Source organism: Ustilaginoidea virens, chromosome 4 (assembly GCF_000687475.1).
Source record: "Ustilaginoidea virens chromosome 4, complete sequence".
NCBI lineage: Eukaryota > Fungi > Ascomycota > Sordariomycetes > Hypocreales > Clavicipitaceae > Ustilaginoidea > Ustilaginoidea virens.
The window spans coordinates 2,331,033-2,348,822 of NC_057319.1; the positions used below are offsets into that span (position 1 = coordinate 2,331,033).

The 17,790-nt window shown below is 49.0% G+C and overlaps 7 protein-coding genes across 7 annotated transcripts; 1 reads left to right on the forward strand and 6 right to left on the reverse strand.

Annotated features, from left to right (window-relative positions):
• Positions 1 to 606: 606 nt before the first annotated feature.
• On the reverse strand, positions 607 to 2,558 carry UV8b_05066 (uncharacterized protein; the record flags this gene model as incomplete). The annotated part of the gene is made up of 4 exons (XM_043142564.1): positions 607 to 1,690; positions 1,799 to 1,882; positions 2,276 to 2,299; positions 2,527 to 2,558. The coding sequence occupies 4 exons, from the start codon at positions 2,556 to 2,558 to the stop codon at positions 607 to 609; spliced, it is 1,224 nt and encodes a 407-aa protein (XP_042998498.1).
• Positions 2,559 to 2,993: 435 nt separating this feature from the next.
• On the reverse strand, positions 2,994 to 5,458 carry UV8b_05067 (uncharacterized protein; the record flags this gene model as incomplete). The annotated part of the gene is made up of 5 exons (XM_043142565.1): positions 2,994 to 3,328; positions 3,402 to 3,573; positions 3,637 to 3,729; positions 3,784 to 3,847; positions 3,909 to 5,458. 5 exons carry the CDS (start codon positions 5,456 to 5,458, stop codon positions 2,994 to 2,996), a joined length of 2,214 nt encoding a protein of 737 aa, XP_042998499.1.
• A 1,459-nt stretch (positions 5,459 to 6,917) lies between these two features.
• UV8b_05068 (uncharacterized protein) lies at positions 6,918 to 8,235 on the reverse strand (the record flags this gene model as incomplete). Its single annotated transcript, XM_043142566.1, has 2 exons — positions 6,918 to 7,439; positions 7,507 to 8,235. The coding sequence occupies 2 exons, from the start codon at positions 8,233 to 8,235 to the stop codon at positions 6,918 to 6,920; spliced, it is 1,251 nt and encodes a 416-aa protein (XP_042998500.1).
• A 234-nt stretch (positions 8,236 to 8,469) lies between these two features.
• UV8b_05069 (uncharacterized protein) lies at positions 8,470 to 8,920 on the reverse strand (the record flags this gene model as incomplete). Its single annotated transcript, XM_043142567.1, has 3 exons — positions 8,470 to 8,476; positions 8,529 to 8,687; positions 8,796 to 8,920. The coding sequence occupies 3 exons, from the start codon at positions 8,918 to 8,920 to the stop codon at positions 8,470 to 8,472; spliced, it is 291 nt and encodes a 96-aa protein (XP_042998501.1).
• A 483-nt stretch (positions 8,921 to 9,403) lies between these two features.
• Positions 9,404 to 10,453, reverse strand: UV8b_05070 (uncharacterized protein; the record flags this gene model as incomplete). Its single annotated transcript, XM_043142568.1, has 3 exons — positions 9,404 to 9,993; positions 10,048 to 10,265; positions 10,332 to 10,453. 3 exons carry the CDS (start codon positions 10,451 to 10,453, stop codon positions 9,404 to 9,406), a joined length of 930 nt encoding a protein of 309 aa, XP_042998502.1.
• Positions 10,454 to 11,282: 829 nt separating this feature from the next.
• On the reverse strand, positions 11,283 to 12,245 carry UV8b_05071 (uncharacterized protein; the record flags this gene model as incomplete). The annotated part of the gene is made up of 5 exons (XM_043142569.1): positions 11,283 to 11,416; positions 11,494 to 11,574; positions 11,658 to 12,047; positions 12,130 to 12,142; positions 12,225 to 12,245. The coding sequence occupies 5 exons, from the start codon at positions 12,243 to 12,245 to the stop codon at positions 11,283 to 11,285; spliced, it is 639 nt and encodes a 212-aa protein (XP_042998503.1).
• A 1,420-nt stretch (positions 12,246 to 13,665) lies between these two features.
• UV8b_05072 (uncharacterized protein) lies at positions 13,666 to 17,523 on the forward strand (the record flags this gene model as incomplete). The annotated part of the gene is made up of 1 exon (XM_043142570.1): positions 13,666 to 17,523. One exon carries the CDS (start codon positions 13,666 to 13,668, stop codon positions 17,521 to 17,523), a length of 3,858 nt encoding a protein of 1,285 aa, XP_042998504.1.
• Between the last annotated feature and the right edge of the window lie 267 nt (positions 17,524 to 17,790).

Sequence of the window (17,790 nt, forward strand, 5' to 3'; positions counted from 1 at the left end):
GGAAAACCCGCATGGCTGAAAAATGGCGCTTCAGGATGATGAAATCTAAACCTCGTCGCTATCTATTCAGCTGGCCCGCACGCACTGCCCCCGTCTTGACAATTGATGCGCCAGCAGGTGACAACCATGGGATATAAAACGGCCCTCGAAATGACATTGTAGGCGATTGAAGCAACGTACTCCATTCCCTTTATTTCCACGCTTACGCGCGTCTCTGGAGCGACGGAGACGAGATTTAAGAATGTTGCAAATGCACACGGTCCGTCGGTGACTCTGAACAGTTAATTTGCAAGATTTTTTGTTTTCCCTCGATGAATAGAAGAGCAAGGCACTCACTCTGTGTGAATTTCAAAGAAGGAAAAAAACAAATACCGAAAAGAAATAAAAAAAAAAAAAAAACACAACGTAAAATTACAACAGCAGCCATGTCGCTACCAAAGGAAAAAAGAAGAAAAAAAAAATTCACTGTCAGTCACATTTGCAAGACCTATATCCTGTATCCTGTATCCTGTCAACTCGTTTGCACAATGAGCTGCCATCACAACACACACAACACTCAACAGTCTCACACTCGCTTAGCACGTGTTTCGACATGATACAGCCTGGTCAAAACGCAGCCCCTCCGATACCTTCTCCTGCAAGATTCTTCATGCTCCTCTCACTCAAGTCGCTTCTCAGCTCCCACGCACGCGATTCGCGCTCTAGCCGGTCCCACATGTAAAGCGTCTTTCGCAGGCGCTCCTGCTTCAGTCGGAGTTCATCACGCAACTTCTCTTCCTCGTCACGCATTTTTTTGTAGTGAGGCTCGAGTTCGCGGGTTACTCCAAGGGTGAGGGGTGCCATGGAAGGGTCAAGCTTGCCGCCGGGGACGATGGGCGGCATGGTTGATAGCAGGCTCTGTGCGAGGGTCTGCCGCGGTCCACTGCCATGCTGTGACGCGGGACCTGTGGGCGGGTTGAACCCTCTGGGTTGCGTGGGTGTAGAGGACGCGCCGCCAGTATTTGACGGTGTACCGCGAGGCCCCGTGGGGATCGCCGTTGGCCCAGCTGCGGCGCTTGGCGAAGGTGACAACCCAGACAGCTGTCGGGAAGGGGCCTGACTCCAACTGGCACGTCCGCCGAGACGACTTCCGTAAACGCCCCGTGGGGGAGGGACGTAGCCTCTTGGCCCAGACGGGGGATTGGTCGGACTCTGGCCGTCCGTTCGACCCGGAGTTTGTGGATTTTTGGAGCCAGACGGTAAAGGAGAAGATACAGATGTGGACAAACTTCGACCTGCACATGGCCCAGCAGGAGGACCTCTCAGGGCAGCTGGCCCGCGGGGTGGTGACTTTGATGCAGAACAAGGGTCATAAGGGCCGGGCCGAGGTGTATCCCTTGCCGAGCCGGATCCTGATGCTGTTGCGCGATGGGGAGACTGTTCCCGCGATTGCAATGGTGACCGGGCTCTTGCGGAGCCAGGTCGCGGAGATGCTTTTTCTGACGCCGGCTGTGATGTAATAGCTGATGAGATGGCAGATTCTCTAACCGGGGAAGCTCGTCGGTAAGGCTGATGTCTCTCCCCCAATCGACTTCGGCTCGGTGAACGAGATCGGGGCCTGTAGGATCCTACTCGTGAAGCTGGCAATGGAGATCTGCCAGGAGGGCTTCTATCCCGCCTCTCTCGAATGAAGGGTGACCGCGATCTCCTCCTAGTCCCAAATGTTAGCCCCCCAAGCTGCGAATGCCGGAAACAGAGGACAGAGGGCAGAGGACAGAGGCGTTGCCATGTGCTTGGAGACGTCCAAAATGCGACCAACCTTTCGTCACGCCTATCAAAACCGCGGTTTCTGTCACGTATGCGGTCGCGATCCCAGTCCCGCTCTCTTTCCCGATCCTGTTCTCTATCGCGTTCCCACTCCCTTCGAGGAGAGCGCGGCCTTTCGTATCTTCCCTCTCGAACTGGCGATCCTCGTCTGGATGGACTACGACGCGGGAACGGCGATCGCCTCATTGGAGAGCGTGTGCGTTCTCGCCTTCGTGGCGGGCTCTCTCGTTCGCGGGATCGCTCTCTCCGAACGAACCGATCACCTCCGCTCCTTGATCGCCGGCGTGACGAGAACCGGCCAGGCACGTAGCTATCGGAAGCTCCCATAATAGGGCTTCTCGGACGAGGACTCCTTGGCCTTGGACTACGCGGTCTCTCTCTTATGGGACTTCTGGGGAGTCTTCGTGGGGATCGATCGCCTGCAGGGCCGCCTCTTGGAGTAGGTCTCCATGATTCGCCGGCTCCATACCTGACCACTTCGCCTTCGTCGTATCTGATAGACTGTCAGTACCGTCATTGTGCAATCATCCAAGACATGATGGCAAGCAGAGCAACGAGGTCCGCTGGTGTTGAGCCGGCTAGAGAAATGGGGTTCTGTTCGTTGAAATGATCTGGGCAAAACAGAGGGCGCACCAGACAAAGAAGCGACGTCCAGAACTCGGCTTGACGCGTCTTGCAATGAGCAGGAGCGCGGGGAACGATGAAAAAGAAATTACTCACCGGCGGGCCCGCGAGTCTCGATCGCGATCCATTTCGAAAAAAAGAAGAAAACTCTTCGCGATCCCGGCTGGATGGAGATGTTCCGTGACCGTGACAACCTGAAGTGAGAGGAGGACCGAAAGGAAGATCCATCGACGATAACCAACTCCGTAACCCGGCTCCGTACATCTGCCACAGTGTGGATACGTCGAGACACTGTCATGTTGGCACCGTAGACATCGCCAATACCATTGTGCATGGGGGAAAGGAAAGGCGAAAGTTTCATTTGGTATGAAGCAAATCTGATGGCAAGGCGAATTGAACAAATTTTCAAGACCGTGGTGGTCCTTGAAACATTCTCCGGTTTTCTTTAAAACCTTGTTCAAGTACAGACCTTATCGAAACAGAACGCGTACCAAGAAATCGACCGAGGCACACCAGCATTGCCCAGCACGCATTCTTCATGTACATTCTAGCTTGCTCTCAATTCAGACCCCTGATTTTGCGGCCTCGTCCTCATCCTCGGTGGTATCGCCACGGCTAAAGCTCGATACTCGCCCTAAAATCCATTTCTGGGCCTCCTTTGCATGCTCTTGCATCATCTTGTTGAGGCCAATCTCGCGACTGCGAATAACCGTGCCAAATCTGCGTTTCTGTACTTTTTTGGTAAGATCCTTATCCGACCAACAAGCGTGATCGCTAGCCACGTATACTCTGGAAGTCTCCTTGTACCAAAGGGATAGGTCCGGGTCTATGTCCGACTTGACGGGTCGCAGATTTCCCGTGACGTAGTTGACAATGCCGGAAATTTTCGCCTTGCAATCTGTGCAAGTGGTCAGCATCCGGCCATAAACCAAAGGGGAAATGTCAAGAGCTTCGCCTTCTTCGCCAATTACCTCGATTAATGAGCAAAACTTTTACTCCCAGGTAGGCATCACCTATACCCATGAGGAAAATCTCGTCTGTGTCGTATAATTGCAAAAAGTTATCCCACAGATAGCAAACTAGCTGCTGAATCTGCTCCTGAAAGGCCTTCTCCCTATGTGCTGGATTGAACGAGTCCATGTCCTAGCTTGCAATTAGTATGGTCTAGGACTATCCGCTAGATCCCTTTTGCCAGGGTCAGCTTACTTCATCCTTTGCGATATAGGCGGAAACATTGATGTCCATGACGCCGAAGTTCTCGCTGATTGCCCAGTCTATATACTGGGTCACGCCATCCACCTAAGCTTTGTTAACGGCGACAATTTTGATTCGAGAGCGGTGAAATTAACTTACCACCCAAGCATTATGTGGTTCTAATGAAGAGTCAATGGCATCAGTTTGTGCTAATAACTGAGGACTAGAAGCAATGTTAGGCTCATTTTTGTCTCCACGTATCTTCTGGCAGCAATGAATCTTACGGGTCGTGAAGGATGACTAGAATGCGTCTTGAACTGTAGAGCAACGGCGTCACGAGAACTTGATTTTCGAACGACTTATAAATGTGTTCCCGTTGTATGTAGAGAGGAATCATGTTGTGCTTCTCCTGAAGTACCTGCCGCTGAGCATTTCGGATTACATCATGGAGACGACTAGCGTGTAGCGATCGAATAGAAGGAACATCGACGACCCCCGGACGCATGCATTCCCAGTATGGAGCCTGGTGCGCCTGAACCTTGGCAAGGGTTCGAGCAGCTTCTTTGTTGAGTTTAGGTATCGTCATCTTTGGTGGCGGTTCTCCCATCAGGGTTCTCGCCACAGCCACTGCGGAATTTGAAATTGCTGACAAGTTGTAGCCTCCTTCTAGGCATACAGCGACTTTCCCATCTGCAAGAGACATGAGCATGTGTGTCATGTGAGCGTAGCAAGGCGGAGTAACAAAGCAGCCCCCTAGCTCGTCGCCATCTGCAGCGTCAAAACCTGCAGAAATAACAACCAAATCAGGATTGAATTCCTTGGCGATTGGCATGACAATCTTTTGGAAAGCGGCCATGTATTCCCCGTCACCCATGCCTTGGTCGTGCCAGCCAATATTGATATTTTTGCCTAGCCCGATGCCGGCGCCGCAATTTTCGATGCCTCCATCGGGCGTTTCGGGATTCGGTGGCTTGCCAGGATAGAACATTCCATTCTGATATACATGAATGGAGATGTAGAGGACATTTGGATCTTCGTAGAAGATGTTTTGGATCCCGTTGCCGTGGTGAACGTCCCAGTCGAGAATGAGAACTTTGCGGCAGATGTCGGCGTAGTCCTGTTGGCAAACACGAACGGCGACTGGTACGTTGTTGAAGAAGCAGAATCCCATCGGAGCATCATATTCAGCATGGTGTCCTGGCGGCCTGATTACGGCGAAAGCATTCTTGACTTGGCCGGCCACTACGTTCCTGCAAGTATCAATAGCCCCGCCAGCTGATAGGAGAGCTGCAGGATATGACATGCTCCCCACATAGAGTGACTCTCGCCCTTGATCGTACCGTTTTGTGAGTTCACGAAGTTCTGCCGTACTCAGTCCAGCCAGTTGCTCGACCCATGTCAGGTGCCCTGATGAGTGTGCCAAGCAGATTTCCTCTCGAGTAGCGGGACGGGCGGGAATCCTCCACATGTACCGTGTCGGACACTCTTTGATGATTCTGGGTAGCTCCGTCTCTGGGCCTGTGTAGACTAGACCTGCTACCTTGAAAGCCTTGAAGATTTCATGGATACGACGTGGGTCCTCAGGGTGATGCGAGTCGGAGCTGAAATCAGCATTCATGTGAAGCTTCATGCGATCATCATAACAGCACCCGGTAGGAAGAAGTCCCCGCCTTTTGAGTTGCTCTAAAGCCAGGTCTTGTGGGTCTGAATCACTTGCGTCACCGTAGCTGACGTCGTCAGAGGCCGTATCTTCATCTTCCGGTTGGAGGCTGGCTTTTTGTATGGTTCCGTTTGGCAGCTCCGCGCCTTCCATTGGATGATCTTCTGCGCTCATTGTCAAGCGAGGCTCCACGATGTTTGAATGTCCAATTCTCCGAGAATCAAAAACATCAAAAAAAAGCTGGGACAAATCCAATGGGTTATGGCGACCAGCCGAGCACTAGGCACGATATCAATCAACGCCTGACACCGCGCAGAATGCAGAAACACGATTAACAAGAAGGACCTGTATGCTCCACGTTAGCCTTGTACTGAGGCTCGTTTTGGAGCTTGTTGCTCAGATGATCAGGCTGGAAACAAATGAGGACTCTTCGTCGAGATATTGCACTCGAGTACCGCGACCAGCTTGGTGTGAGTGGTCCTGGTCCTGGGCAATCAGCCTCCGCCATTGTGTGACCTCTCCAGAAGAAGCAGGATACATGACAAGTGCTGACCCGTGAGAAGGGAAAGCAACGGACAGCTTTAACTGGGTGACCATCGTTTGAGCAGCCGCCAATGATAGATACATAGGGCGTGTGAATGCATCCATGAATGGCCTTACCGAAGGTAAACAAAGTTATTTGTTTTATGCCACCTGACGTTGGCGTGCAGCCGCAGCTCGGATATTTTCTTAAATTAATAAAAGCCCGGGCAGAGGTGCAGAAGTGCAGCGGCACTGTTCTAGACCGAATCTGGCAGAACAGTCAATGGCGAGCAGGGAGCAGCAAAGCCGCTTGTTGAAGGCACCAGACTGGCGCAGATTGAGGACGGACGGATGTGTCGAGGAGCCTGTAACAAGTCTGGTGTTATGTAGCTCGGTACTTGGTATATGTACCTAGACCGAAGGGACAACTGGTCTGGTGGTACGGTCCTGGTCCTGGTCCTGGTTGACAACCATAGCTGCTTGGTTGGCGAGGTTGGGGAAAGCAAGCCAGATTGAAGGCAACTACAGTATGTACACATGTACATACTAGGTCTGGTGGTTCCCCACCGTCAGCCGCGATCTAGTGAATTATTAGTACGGACGTATTAGTTACAAGTACTCACCAGACTGCTCAGTGACCCCCCCAAGTTCCCAACGACGATCAGGTTTTGGCCAGAAGAACAGACGTAGCAGCGGCTTTCCCTTTTCGCTGCATTCAAAATAGGTCGTCTGAGATCTCAGGCCCAGGAAACCAGACTTGAGCTTATTGAGGCGAAATAGCGATACTACTATTCGGCTGTATACAGAAACGGGCACACGCCACGAACGCAAAGCAAAGGTGCAGAAACCCACAGGCATGTGTTTCTTTGAAAGGATAGATTGACAACGAAAATCATCGGCGCTTTGACGCATCCTGCTCCAGACACACAAGACCAGATTGCTACCATGACCGTACATGCGGTTTAGCATTTGCCGCGTTGACGCCCAAATCACCCTTTTTTGCACAACTCATAGCCCAGGGATGATTCATCCCAACTCCACGTACCAACCAATTTACCTGCATGATACCGCGTCTAATGCAAACGAGCCAATTCCCCAACCCTGTCAAACACTATTCCAGTGCCTCCAAAGCGGCAGAAAGAATAAAACGTGGATTGTGACTTTGCGGTCGCAGGTAATCGTCCAAAAGTGAACCGTCATCCCCTCTTGGCGAGTACCGGGAGTCAGACTGAATAAATTGTGTGCCATGGGGTAACTGCCCATTAGGGCTGGCATCTGTCTGCAATACTGATTGATAATCGTCTCTTGCGTCGTCAAAGTCGACTATGCCTCCCGATCTATGCTCCGCCAGGTTGATCTTCTTATCCAACCAGTTGCGCTCATCAAGCACGCACCGCACGGCGACTTGGATCGATTCCTGATCAAACGCCAAATTTGGGTGCTGGACCCGAATGGCAGCCAAGAGTCGTTTTCGTGGGTAGCTGTAGATGTTGTTAAAGTAATGCAGAAGCTCCTCAGGACCGAGCTTCAAATACGTCTTGACGATTCGCCCCCAATGGCTTTGGTCGGTCCAGCTGGTTGCCAGAGACTGACTTCTGCAAGAAATATCGACCAAACCAGAATGTAAAGAGTGCTTGGGAAACAATGTTAGCATGGCTGGGAAATGTTGCGATTTACGTTCTGAGCCGTCTACTCCGTACCTCTTGCGCATTCGGGTCCAAGCGTGGACAGATATAATGCAAGATTATATCCTTGACAGTCTCCAACAAATCCATCAACTCCAACAACTCGACCGTTGAATGATAGCGCATCTGACTGGTGCGAATATCATTCACGTAAGGCTCGGGGTGTCCGATACGAGGTCTCGGAGCGTCGCCATGAAAATGGATTCCGTACATCCACCATCGATATAATGCTCTTCGAAATCGCACCAGTTCATGGGACCGGAGAAGCCGGCAATCCTCAGGCTGATGAAACCATCTCATCTGAGGAAATAGGCCCTCCCACTCCCTTACAAGCCGGCATTTTTTTAGAAGACGAGTTAGATCATCCTTGGTTAAGACGATGGCACTCGAAGCTGGTCCAGGTGTCTTGGCCGAATCCGGTACACAGGAGCCTTGACTAAAAACCAGTCCTTCGTCTCCAGCAAAACGCTTAAGCACTATTTTTCGTGGTTTATATTGACCGCCATTGCTAACATCTTCAACTGAGGCAGTGTGCACTTGTAAAAGTTCGTCAAAAGGATTGAAGTCTCGCAGAAGAACAGGTAGAAGAATTTCAACTTTGCGCCGCTGGAAGAACGAATAGAAGTCCCTACTGGTTATCGACAGCTCAAATATAGCTTGTACATCTAAGTGAAGGTAGATCTCAAGCAGAACTTCGATGGGTATGCCTGCAAGGCAAGTGGAGACTTTGCGAGAAGCAGCCATGGCTTACAAAGATTGCGATGCTGGGGGTGATGGGTGACTGGTGCTTGATAGCTTGCGCTGGAGTACGGAGCAAAGATCTGTCTCCTGGGGAAATACTGCTTTGTTCCACTTTTGATTTCTAGATTTTGATCGTTCCTTTCCTTCTTAAATTAGACGAGACGGGTATATTTCGACCTTTGGTGTGCACGGTTTTAAACGATGATAGGATTTTAATAGGTATTAAACTCGACATTATCACGCACTAAATGAATGTCAATGATAAAGTCCAATACAGTAAAAGCTAAGGCACCCACGCTTTCAGCTTGCTCTTTTCTGGATGTTCAAAAGAATAAAGTGTTAGTTTGTGGTCGAAATAAGTATGGCTGATGTTAACCCGTTCGGTACGCAGAGGTGGTCTGGGAATGTCTCGAGACTCTAGCTTCGAAGCTATGTGCTGATTCAGCCCCGTCAAGCTGCAATACTTCAAAATCGTGGGGAGATGATAGTCTGGAGTTTCTGCACTCCACTAATGCTTCCAGTAGACTCGACGAGTAACCGAAGCTTGACGCGTGTGGACCTACTGCTCTGCCACCCCGACTTTGGGGCCTGAAACAGGGCAGATAAAGCCCAGCAGTGGGGTATAAAGTATCGCAGACGGTAACGATGACATTTCTATCAACGAATTCATCGCCAGCGGTGAAGCCATGGTGGTGAAGTTGAGAAAGAATGCAGGCTACTAAGGGGAAGGTAGAAGTGCTAAGGAGGAAATGGAGACGATCTTGAATTAGAGAGGTCGCGCCAAGTCCCACATCCTGGTCAATCGTCGGTCGGGTGCTGGTTCATCCGGCCCCTGTTCAGCCAATCCCAGATGAATCTCAGGCGGTAACTATACCTTGTACAGAAACGAACGTATTTGGAAACACATGTTTATTGATCAAGCAAAAGATAAGATGTATTCAATCAGCATCGACTCCTAGCCGGGTCACGCCATGCAACGGTAGATTAAAACCATTACTGCTACTGCTACCTTACATAAATTGCTAGATCCTATAACCTTGTGACGCGACTCAACCCTGATTTTACTCTTCGTTAAACTTGCGTTTAGTGCCATGTATAGGATCTACATATTTGACATGATGTCGACAGACCGGCTACTTGCCATCGTTTTTTCCCCCCTTCGGTCTGCCTACTATGCAAAAAGAGACTTGTTGTCAAGTCCATCTTTGGCCGGCCTATTGCCATCACCGGAGCGCAAACCTAATTCACCCTTCCTTGATAATCTCTCAACATTTTGTTCCATTCGAGCGTCATGCCTAGCCGCTTTTGCTTTTCGGAGATCGGATCGCAGCTGATTGGGGGAGATGAATTCACGGTTTTCGTAAATGATCGGGCCACCGAACGAGCCTTCCTGAATTACAATAGGCGTCAAGACAAACCGAGGGCCAATTTCAACGAGTTTAATCTCCGTATTTGCGCCTCCTTTCGCCGTCGAGCCCTTTGACTTATTATCGTCTTCTCCAGGTCCCACTAAGGCACCTTCCTCTTCGCTGATCTGATAGTTTCGCACCCAGATCTTGCCGTCAGCAATGCTGAAGCCCATTACATGGTCAATGAATGGCTTGGATTTCCGGCTGCCTTGAGGTACGCCGAAAGTGTGGAGGAACATTTCCTTGATGACTCGCAGATGTGCTTGTTCGTCGAAGGCAGCGTCGAAAGACAGGATCGGGCGAGATCCCTTCAAGCAGTTCCCAGTGAAATGTAACTCCTCCATGGTATGTACTTTTGTGGAGTGAATTAGCATGGGCAACAGAACAACAGAAGCATGGTGCTTACAATTTTGTAGGTGCATTTTGATAGTGGGCCCATTCGGAACTTTGCTCAACCACACGTAGAGGTCTTTGCCTTTTCTGGCCTCGAAAAACAGGACGTTGTTACAGTTGTAGAGTTCGGCGAGTTCATTGAGTTCGTTCAATTTGGATTTCGAGTCGAATTTGACGTCCTTGCGACCATGTGGTAGCATGGATGCGAGATCGTTTAGCAAATGCCGGTGGCTGTATAAGTTTAGCAATGGATTCCCAGGAAATATTCAAGAAAGGTTCGGGCCTGAAAGAACTGACCGATAAGTAACGCCACGGGATGAGAGAATCAAGACTCGTTGTTTGTTCTTCTTGGCGCCACTAATGGCCGGGACGGCTTTAAGCGTATCATTTTTTGACAAAGACTTATAGACTGCCGCCATGTTTTGTCCGAAAAATACTGATAACCGTGATTAAGATGATATCAAGAGGCATTCAAGTTGATCAACCGACGGTATGGGCAAAGACGTTATTGCGGCATTACGGTACAAAAAAATTATGACCGACGAGAAGTCATCTAATCGATAAGATACTCTAAAGTTAGCGACTACTTCCTCGCGGAGCCATAACCGGGTATCTTGTTTTTTGGCGGGTCATATTAGCTAAGCTAATAATTTGAACAAGGACAACTGAAAGGGCCCATTGGTCACAGGCATGTATGGCTAGGTGCCGAAGTACCTATTACTCCTCGATCTTATACTACCTTAGGTTAGGTACCTATTTATGAGACACCTAACTACTTCGGTACCTTCCTCCTGGTAGTTGACGTACAAAAAGGGTGAAGCAGGCACTGTGAATGCATTTCCTTTTTTACTTTCATCCCCTTGCTGAATCGGAGGTGTGGTCAGGAAAAATTCGTTTTCCTGGGCTTCCACTCATTATGTTCCGCACCGCTCGAAAAATGCCGACTGCATTGAAATATACGATCTGGTAAAGGCAAGATTTTATTAAGGATCCATTCAACTGCAATACGTGAAGAGGAACATTGCCCCTGTCTGTTCACTAAAGGAATAAGCCCAGATCACCGTTATCATAAGCAAAGAAACTCAAAGCGTTCGCGCCCTCTAATAATCAACAAGACGTCATCACCATTTATCATGTCCCCCATTCTGCGCCCAAGGACTCTTCCCATTATTGTCATGTGTTTGTAGAGTAGAGAAAAACGTCAAATTTGCACAAAGCCTGAACGTGAAGTCGCCTATGGAAGAACATTCAGCAGCACTTGGCACTCTTGGAAGTGTCATCGTCTGCGGGCTTGCTCAGAGAGATGTTTGTGCCGCTACCGATCGTAGCCTGAGCACCATCACCAGTGTCGAGAGCCTTGCTTGAGACAATTCGGTAGATTTCTGGAAATCGCGTTAGATTCTAGTGGCAATAATGTCGCATGTACAAACAGAGATCGCAGAACAAGAGATTGTCTTACCAGTGAGAATGTTTTGAAAGGCGAGCTCAACGTTACTGGCATCCAAAGCGGAAGTCTCAATAAAGGATAAATGATTTTCACCTGTACATATTGTTAGTGAGGGCGTTACTAGCGCTGGCATGACAAGCTTTGAGAAGGATTCTAATTCATCAGCATGGACGCACTAGCAAAAGCTTTGGCTTCTTCAGTTGGGACAGCTCGTAGGTGTCTCAAGTCGCTTTTGTTTCCAACAAGCATAATGACAATATTGGCATCGGCATGGTCTCGCAACTCCTTCAGCCATCGTGTCACGTTCTCGTACGTCTGGTGCTTGCTAATGTCATAGACAAGCAGGGCGCCGACCGCGCCACGATAATAGGCCGAGGTAATGGCGCGGTAGCGTTCCTGTCCAGCAGTATCCCATATCTGCGCTTTGATGGTCTTGGAATCAACTTGGATCGACCTGGTAGCAAATTCGACGCCGATTGTAGACTTGGAATCTAGGTTGAACTCGTTTCGTGTAAATCGGCTGAGAAGATTGGATTTTCCGACGCCAGAGTCTCCGATCAACACGACTGGTCGATGCTTTAGTCAGTATACTGATAGGCTCCGAAAAAATTCGATGTGTAGGTTGCAAAGACTATAGGAAAGAGATACCTTTAAAGAGAAACTGTCATAAATAGTGGAATCCCTATAGTCAGCGTCGAGGAGCTACATTGAAGCTGAGGGGCAAAGGAAAGGATGAAACATACATCATACTCGTCGTTGGCCATGGCGGCGGATCTGAGCGTGGAAGAGAATGGCGGCAAGCAGGGTGAATACGCCTTTTGATCGGTGGTGAATTGCGGAATGGCTAAAGCAGACGGTAGCTGGGATCCTTGATGTGGATGCAGTTGTGGAGGGGAAGAGATGTTGCTTTGTTGTTGTCGTGGCCAAGGCCAAGGGTCTGGGTCACTCTCTTGTACGTCGCTGTGTCCAGACCGGTCCTGGCGCCCAATTCAGGTAGGTACCTAGGTACTTAAAGAGGTACCTAGAAGTAAGGTATCTGGGTCGGTACTTCAAGTTCTTGGCGATTACTTTGACAAACCAATCATAACCACTAGCGTCAGGATGTCTTGTCGGGTAAGTACCCGGCTACCTACCTCCTACCTCAGGTAAGTACCTAAGGTAGGTACCTTACCTACCTCTTGAGATTGACCTGCAGTATAGAGGAGGTTGGCTACGTTCCTCTTAGTACCAAGATTCCTTCGATACCTGGAGGTAGGCATCTGCTGAGGCAGTACTATACAGAAACATTTATGCATATGGCTAGTGAGCCCTAGGCTCTGGCCTCGGATCTTGGTTAGTATCCTCCCTAAAATAGAAGAGATGTCTTAATGCGCATTTCTTTAACGAAAAGTTACTCCTTAGACTTGTCACAATACTATGCATAAATGAATCACAAAAGAAAAGGTACCTCTCTAGAAATTATCAATACCTAGTGGCTTATTCAAAAATACATATGGATAATATAGATACTTACGCAGGTTCCTAAGATATTATTTAAAGCAAACGTACCTGTGTATACACTTCCCTACGTGTAGGTCACATGCATTATAAAAGCAATGTGCCTCATTCTTTAAATTAGGTAATTTTATGTAAAGTGACTGCATTAGATTTCCTAAAATATCCGAGGCTCTGATGTAGCCTTCGCGTCACTTTCTACGTTAAAGTACTTCTTTGCGTTTTGCATATTCCGCATAAAAACGTTGGAATCCACTTTTAAGTGTCTTATACTCAACGTACCTCTCCACGTATAGTTATATGTCATGTGACTTCGTTGGCTGGAGGCGATCGGTATCGGGCTTCTTCGCCACTACATTGAGTAAGTCGCGAACCTATAGTATGAATAAAACCCCGCACCGTATTCTATCTTATCGGCTGTTTAAAGAAATGACGATTTCACCTTGATTACCTGTAAAACAATGATCAGGGAGAGAACTGGGTCTGCTAAACTTCGCAAAGAGCAACAACGCTCCCGATGAGAGAGGTAAATACAATCTATCGGATACGCTGTTCTCACCCTGTTTCTATCAAACGCTGCAGTGCCCCACGATAAACAGTACAGTCAAGTCGAGCTTTTGTTTGAATATTGACCCGAGCTACAGCTCAGTACTCGAGAAAACCACCGTCTTGGTATCATAACATTGCCTCATGGCATCAGGCTCCTCATCTCACCTTGAACTCAAAAAAAAGGCCGACGACGACGACGACGATGATATCCCTCGCTCTTCATCATCCAGCCCCCAACAATCTGAGCAAGGAGCTGAGTGGCTCGTGACAAGAATACTGGCAGAGGCCAGTATTAAAGGTGTAACAAAATATCTTTTAGAATGGGAGGGATTCGAACTGAAGGAAGCGACCTGGGAGCCAGCTTGTAATTTAAGTGAACAGCTGCTCGCCGACTGGAGAGCTGGAATCGGACGGGTTGGCAAGACAGCGCCGGGCTTTAAGATCAGCCATTGGAGAGAAGCTGTCAACGCTGACATTCGCGCAAAATATGCAAAACACTCGGCAAGGAATCGGAAGCTTATTCAATCAGGTTTAGAGCCTCAGCCGCCCGAAGGCACGTTGCGGGATTGGATGAATGATATAGAGGGCCCTTCTGAGGATGGCCTGGATGATACAAACGATAAGCGTGACCAGCCAGAAAGCTTTGCTTACAATGATTCCACGATTGGCAATTCAGCTTCCCCCGAAATCGGATCAGCGAGAAACGAGACACCCGTTGTCATGGACAAACCCGCTAAGGAGTCTGTTGACAAAATCTTCGACACTCGTCAAAAAGAAGTAGCACATGTTGAAGGCCTAAACCATCTGGATACAGGCAGCAACGACAAACGAATCGACAGACTACGCATTTCCAGTTGCCTGCCTTTCTTCAAGACATTGGCGAAGTCACCAGTCGGAGCGGGCAAGGAGTCTAGGAAGACAATCCAAAAGCAAGATGGAATGAGAACGCCGCACACGGCACAGGATACTCATATCGACGTTCCAAACGCATCAAAAGCCTCATCAAGACCAGCCTCAGGTGAGGGTACAGCTGACAACATGGCGTTGACTGTGAACGTGTTTGTTGGTGGGAAGAAACGGCGAGCAAGCAGCTCTTTGGTTGATGCCCTCTCTGATCCTACGAGGCATCAACAGTTCTTGACGTTTCGTAAGAGGCGGTTGGTTGAGAAAGCTTTGAGGGATGGAGAAGGTTGTAGACCGCCAGGTGAACCAAGTCGAGCCTTCGCAACGCTGCCAGGCTCTGAAGCTACTACTACATCGCCGGGTACGGCTCTGGAGGCCAATCGTTCGGGTCAACCAGATGCAGACCCTTCTTTCTTGCCTCTGGCAATCGCCACCCAAAAACTAAAGAAGAGGGTCCGCTGGGCGGATGATCTTTACCAGACATTTGACAGTCTCTTCGTGTCGGATGAAAAGAGCGTTGGGCATGTCGACATGCCACCTACCTTTGGAATGAACAATGCGGATACTGACAGCTGTTCTGACTCGACTATTCGACCTTTAGCTGCTTTCAACTCTCAGCAAAGAACCAAAATGTGCTATTTCGGTCCGGGTGAAGAATTTTGTGCCAAAGTTGAGTTTTCTTCACTGCCAGTGAATGAGAGCGACCCATGGGTTCAATGGTTCAAAGATAACGACCGGCTGTTATTCTCCCATTTTTGCTCTCTCACAGATCTAATGTCACAGTTGGGATGCAACACTCTTCAAGATGCAAGTACCTGTCAAGGCACACTGTTATCGAGCGGACTGGATCAGAAGGTGATGGAGTCTGTGGGTGAACGACTCCGAGTAGGACAACTTGCTGTCACATGCCACCAATCGAATTTCTATGTTGCCGTTTTCCCTCCTGAAGCTTCGCCTGGATTTGATACTCTGAACGGTAACACCGCGTTGCGGCAAACGGCGGCGCACCTCAATTACTCAATACTTCAGCCTAGTCCGCCTTTCCCACTTTCTATGCTGGCTCCGGTGCCGTCTGTTGTTCAACAAGGAAAGGCCCTTAGCGCCTTTAATCTGTGTCTTGGACGCCCATTTGAAAAACTGTTCCCAAACGGACAAAATGGGCCTCCTCAAAATTTTTTCTTCATGTTTACTCAGGCTGCCTATCGTGAAGCAACGATACTGGCTGGGTGGTTACGTGAAGTAGACAATAATTGCACAATCAGGACTAGCTTTTCCCCAGGGCAGTGGTCTGAATTCGGGACGCTCGATAGAGGGATTGTGATACTGCATGAAGATTCACTATGGCTACTTCGGACAGTTCCAAAGGTATCGACTATTCTGCATGGGAACCCTGTCAACATTGACTTCTATATCTTCTCTACCTCTGGGGGGCCCTCATCATTAGACGATAAAAGTGCAGCCTCGGTCTGCAGGAACTACCAGTTACGTCAAGCATTCCAGTACGGGATAGTCGTTTTCATTACCCCAAGTTTTCTGGTTTCCCAGCCAGAACAAGCATACAACTTTGCCAAATTTTTCTGGAAGAACTACACCATGAATAGCTCCATATACCGCCCGGGAAAATTGGCGTTTTGTTCGGACATTCTGGGTTGGTTGCTAGACTTGGCCATGGAAAAGGCTGCGAAAGCGCCAAGCGAAGCTGTTGAAGCTCAACAAGAGCACAGAAGAGCCAGTACAGCCATGTACAAGTGCTGGAACCTCATTCGTATGATGGTCGACTTTGACAGGGACGAGCTCTGTGAGGACAACCTCATCCTCTATGCTCCCGAGTACTTGGATGGAAACGATGAACAGAGTTTGGTAAACTGGTTCGGTTCTTGGACGGCACACCACCACCGGTTCAGGAAATTTCTGGTCTTGGGATCAAGCAATCAGACCGAAGCCAGACTGTCGCGGGACTTGCGACCTGTTCGTTTTGCGGCACTAACCGGAACTGAGACTCGCACGTCTGGTGATATGGGACGCTATCCAGCTGAACCAGCGTTGCCATCGCAGAAAGAATTGCCATGCTCGGTAAGAAATACTGCGGTTCAGATTCGGAACTTTCTCACGGATGTTGAACAGCAGTCAAAAAATATGTCCTATTGTCCCCTGGTTCTATATAGGTACCCGATCTCGTTTTGGGATTCTGATTCCGGCCTCAACTTTGGAGACTTCGTGTCGTTATTCGATGATCAGAAGACATGGTTTAACTTTTTTGCCAAGCCCCTATTTGCGACAGCGAAACGTCGTCCGTCAAATGTATTGCTGCCACGCAAAAAAAACACTTACATCGGACTATTCTACACACTCGAGAAGGATGGTTCTCAGGAAGTATCCAAGAAGTCGCGGGAACCAAGATGGGCACCCTGGATTGCGGGTTACCGACCTGTAAACTTGCAACGTAAACCATGGAAAACCATGGAATTACTTATCTGGGACCCGAAATTGAACGTTCAAGCTTCAGACTCGAGCGAAATATACGAAAGTGAGCTCACAGCTGCTCAGAGGGAACTTATTAGCTTTGTCAGGGAAAACAGTGGAGAAGAAAAAAGTACGCTTCCATTGGAGCGAGTTTGGCTTGGGCCATTCACCAATACTCATGAGGACGGAATGAGTGACCACCTTGATTGCACTTTGTCTTGGGTCGAGAACATCTCTAGCACGATAAGGGAGCGGCTTCCAGTGGACAGCCGCTGGCTGCTAGCTCAGGGTTGGAAAGAGGTCCATTCTGGGTCGAAACCTCAAGATCCTACCAACCTGCGCCATGTTGCAGAGGCTCGGATGGATCCTTCCGAGTACATTTCACTTCCACTAAGAACAGTTATACCTGCTCCTGAATTCAGAAGCGCTGGTGATGGAGCCGCAGGCAAAAATCATTTCCAGGAAGCAGTCCTGAAGAATCAAGGACTGAAACGCATCCCGTTCACTTTCAAGCCGACCTTGACGTGGTACGCAGAGCAACTCAAGAACGGGGGAGGTTTTGAGCACATTATTATTTCAGAGTGGCAGTCGGTCTTTACGAAGTATAAGATCGTCGATCCAGAGGTTGACTGAGAATCGCGTCTCAGGAGCCTGGTTTATGACTACTTGCAGTGGTGTGACAGAACTAGCCTGTTGTCTGTCGAAATGCCTTGGGCCGCGGCGGAAATAATTGGGGGTTATGCCGCGAGTATGATATAGTGTTTTATGTATTTACGGAGAGGCTGGGACGTTATGCCCAGAGCATATATAAAAGGTAGCTTATAGGTAGCTTGTGAAACCCTTTCTCTACTTCGAGATTGCCATGATTGTTTGTTCCATCCGTTGGTAACGAGCACTTGG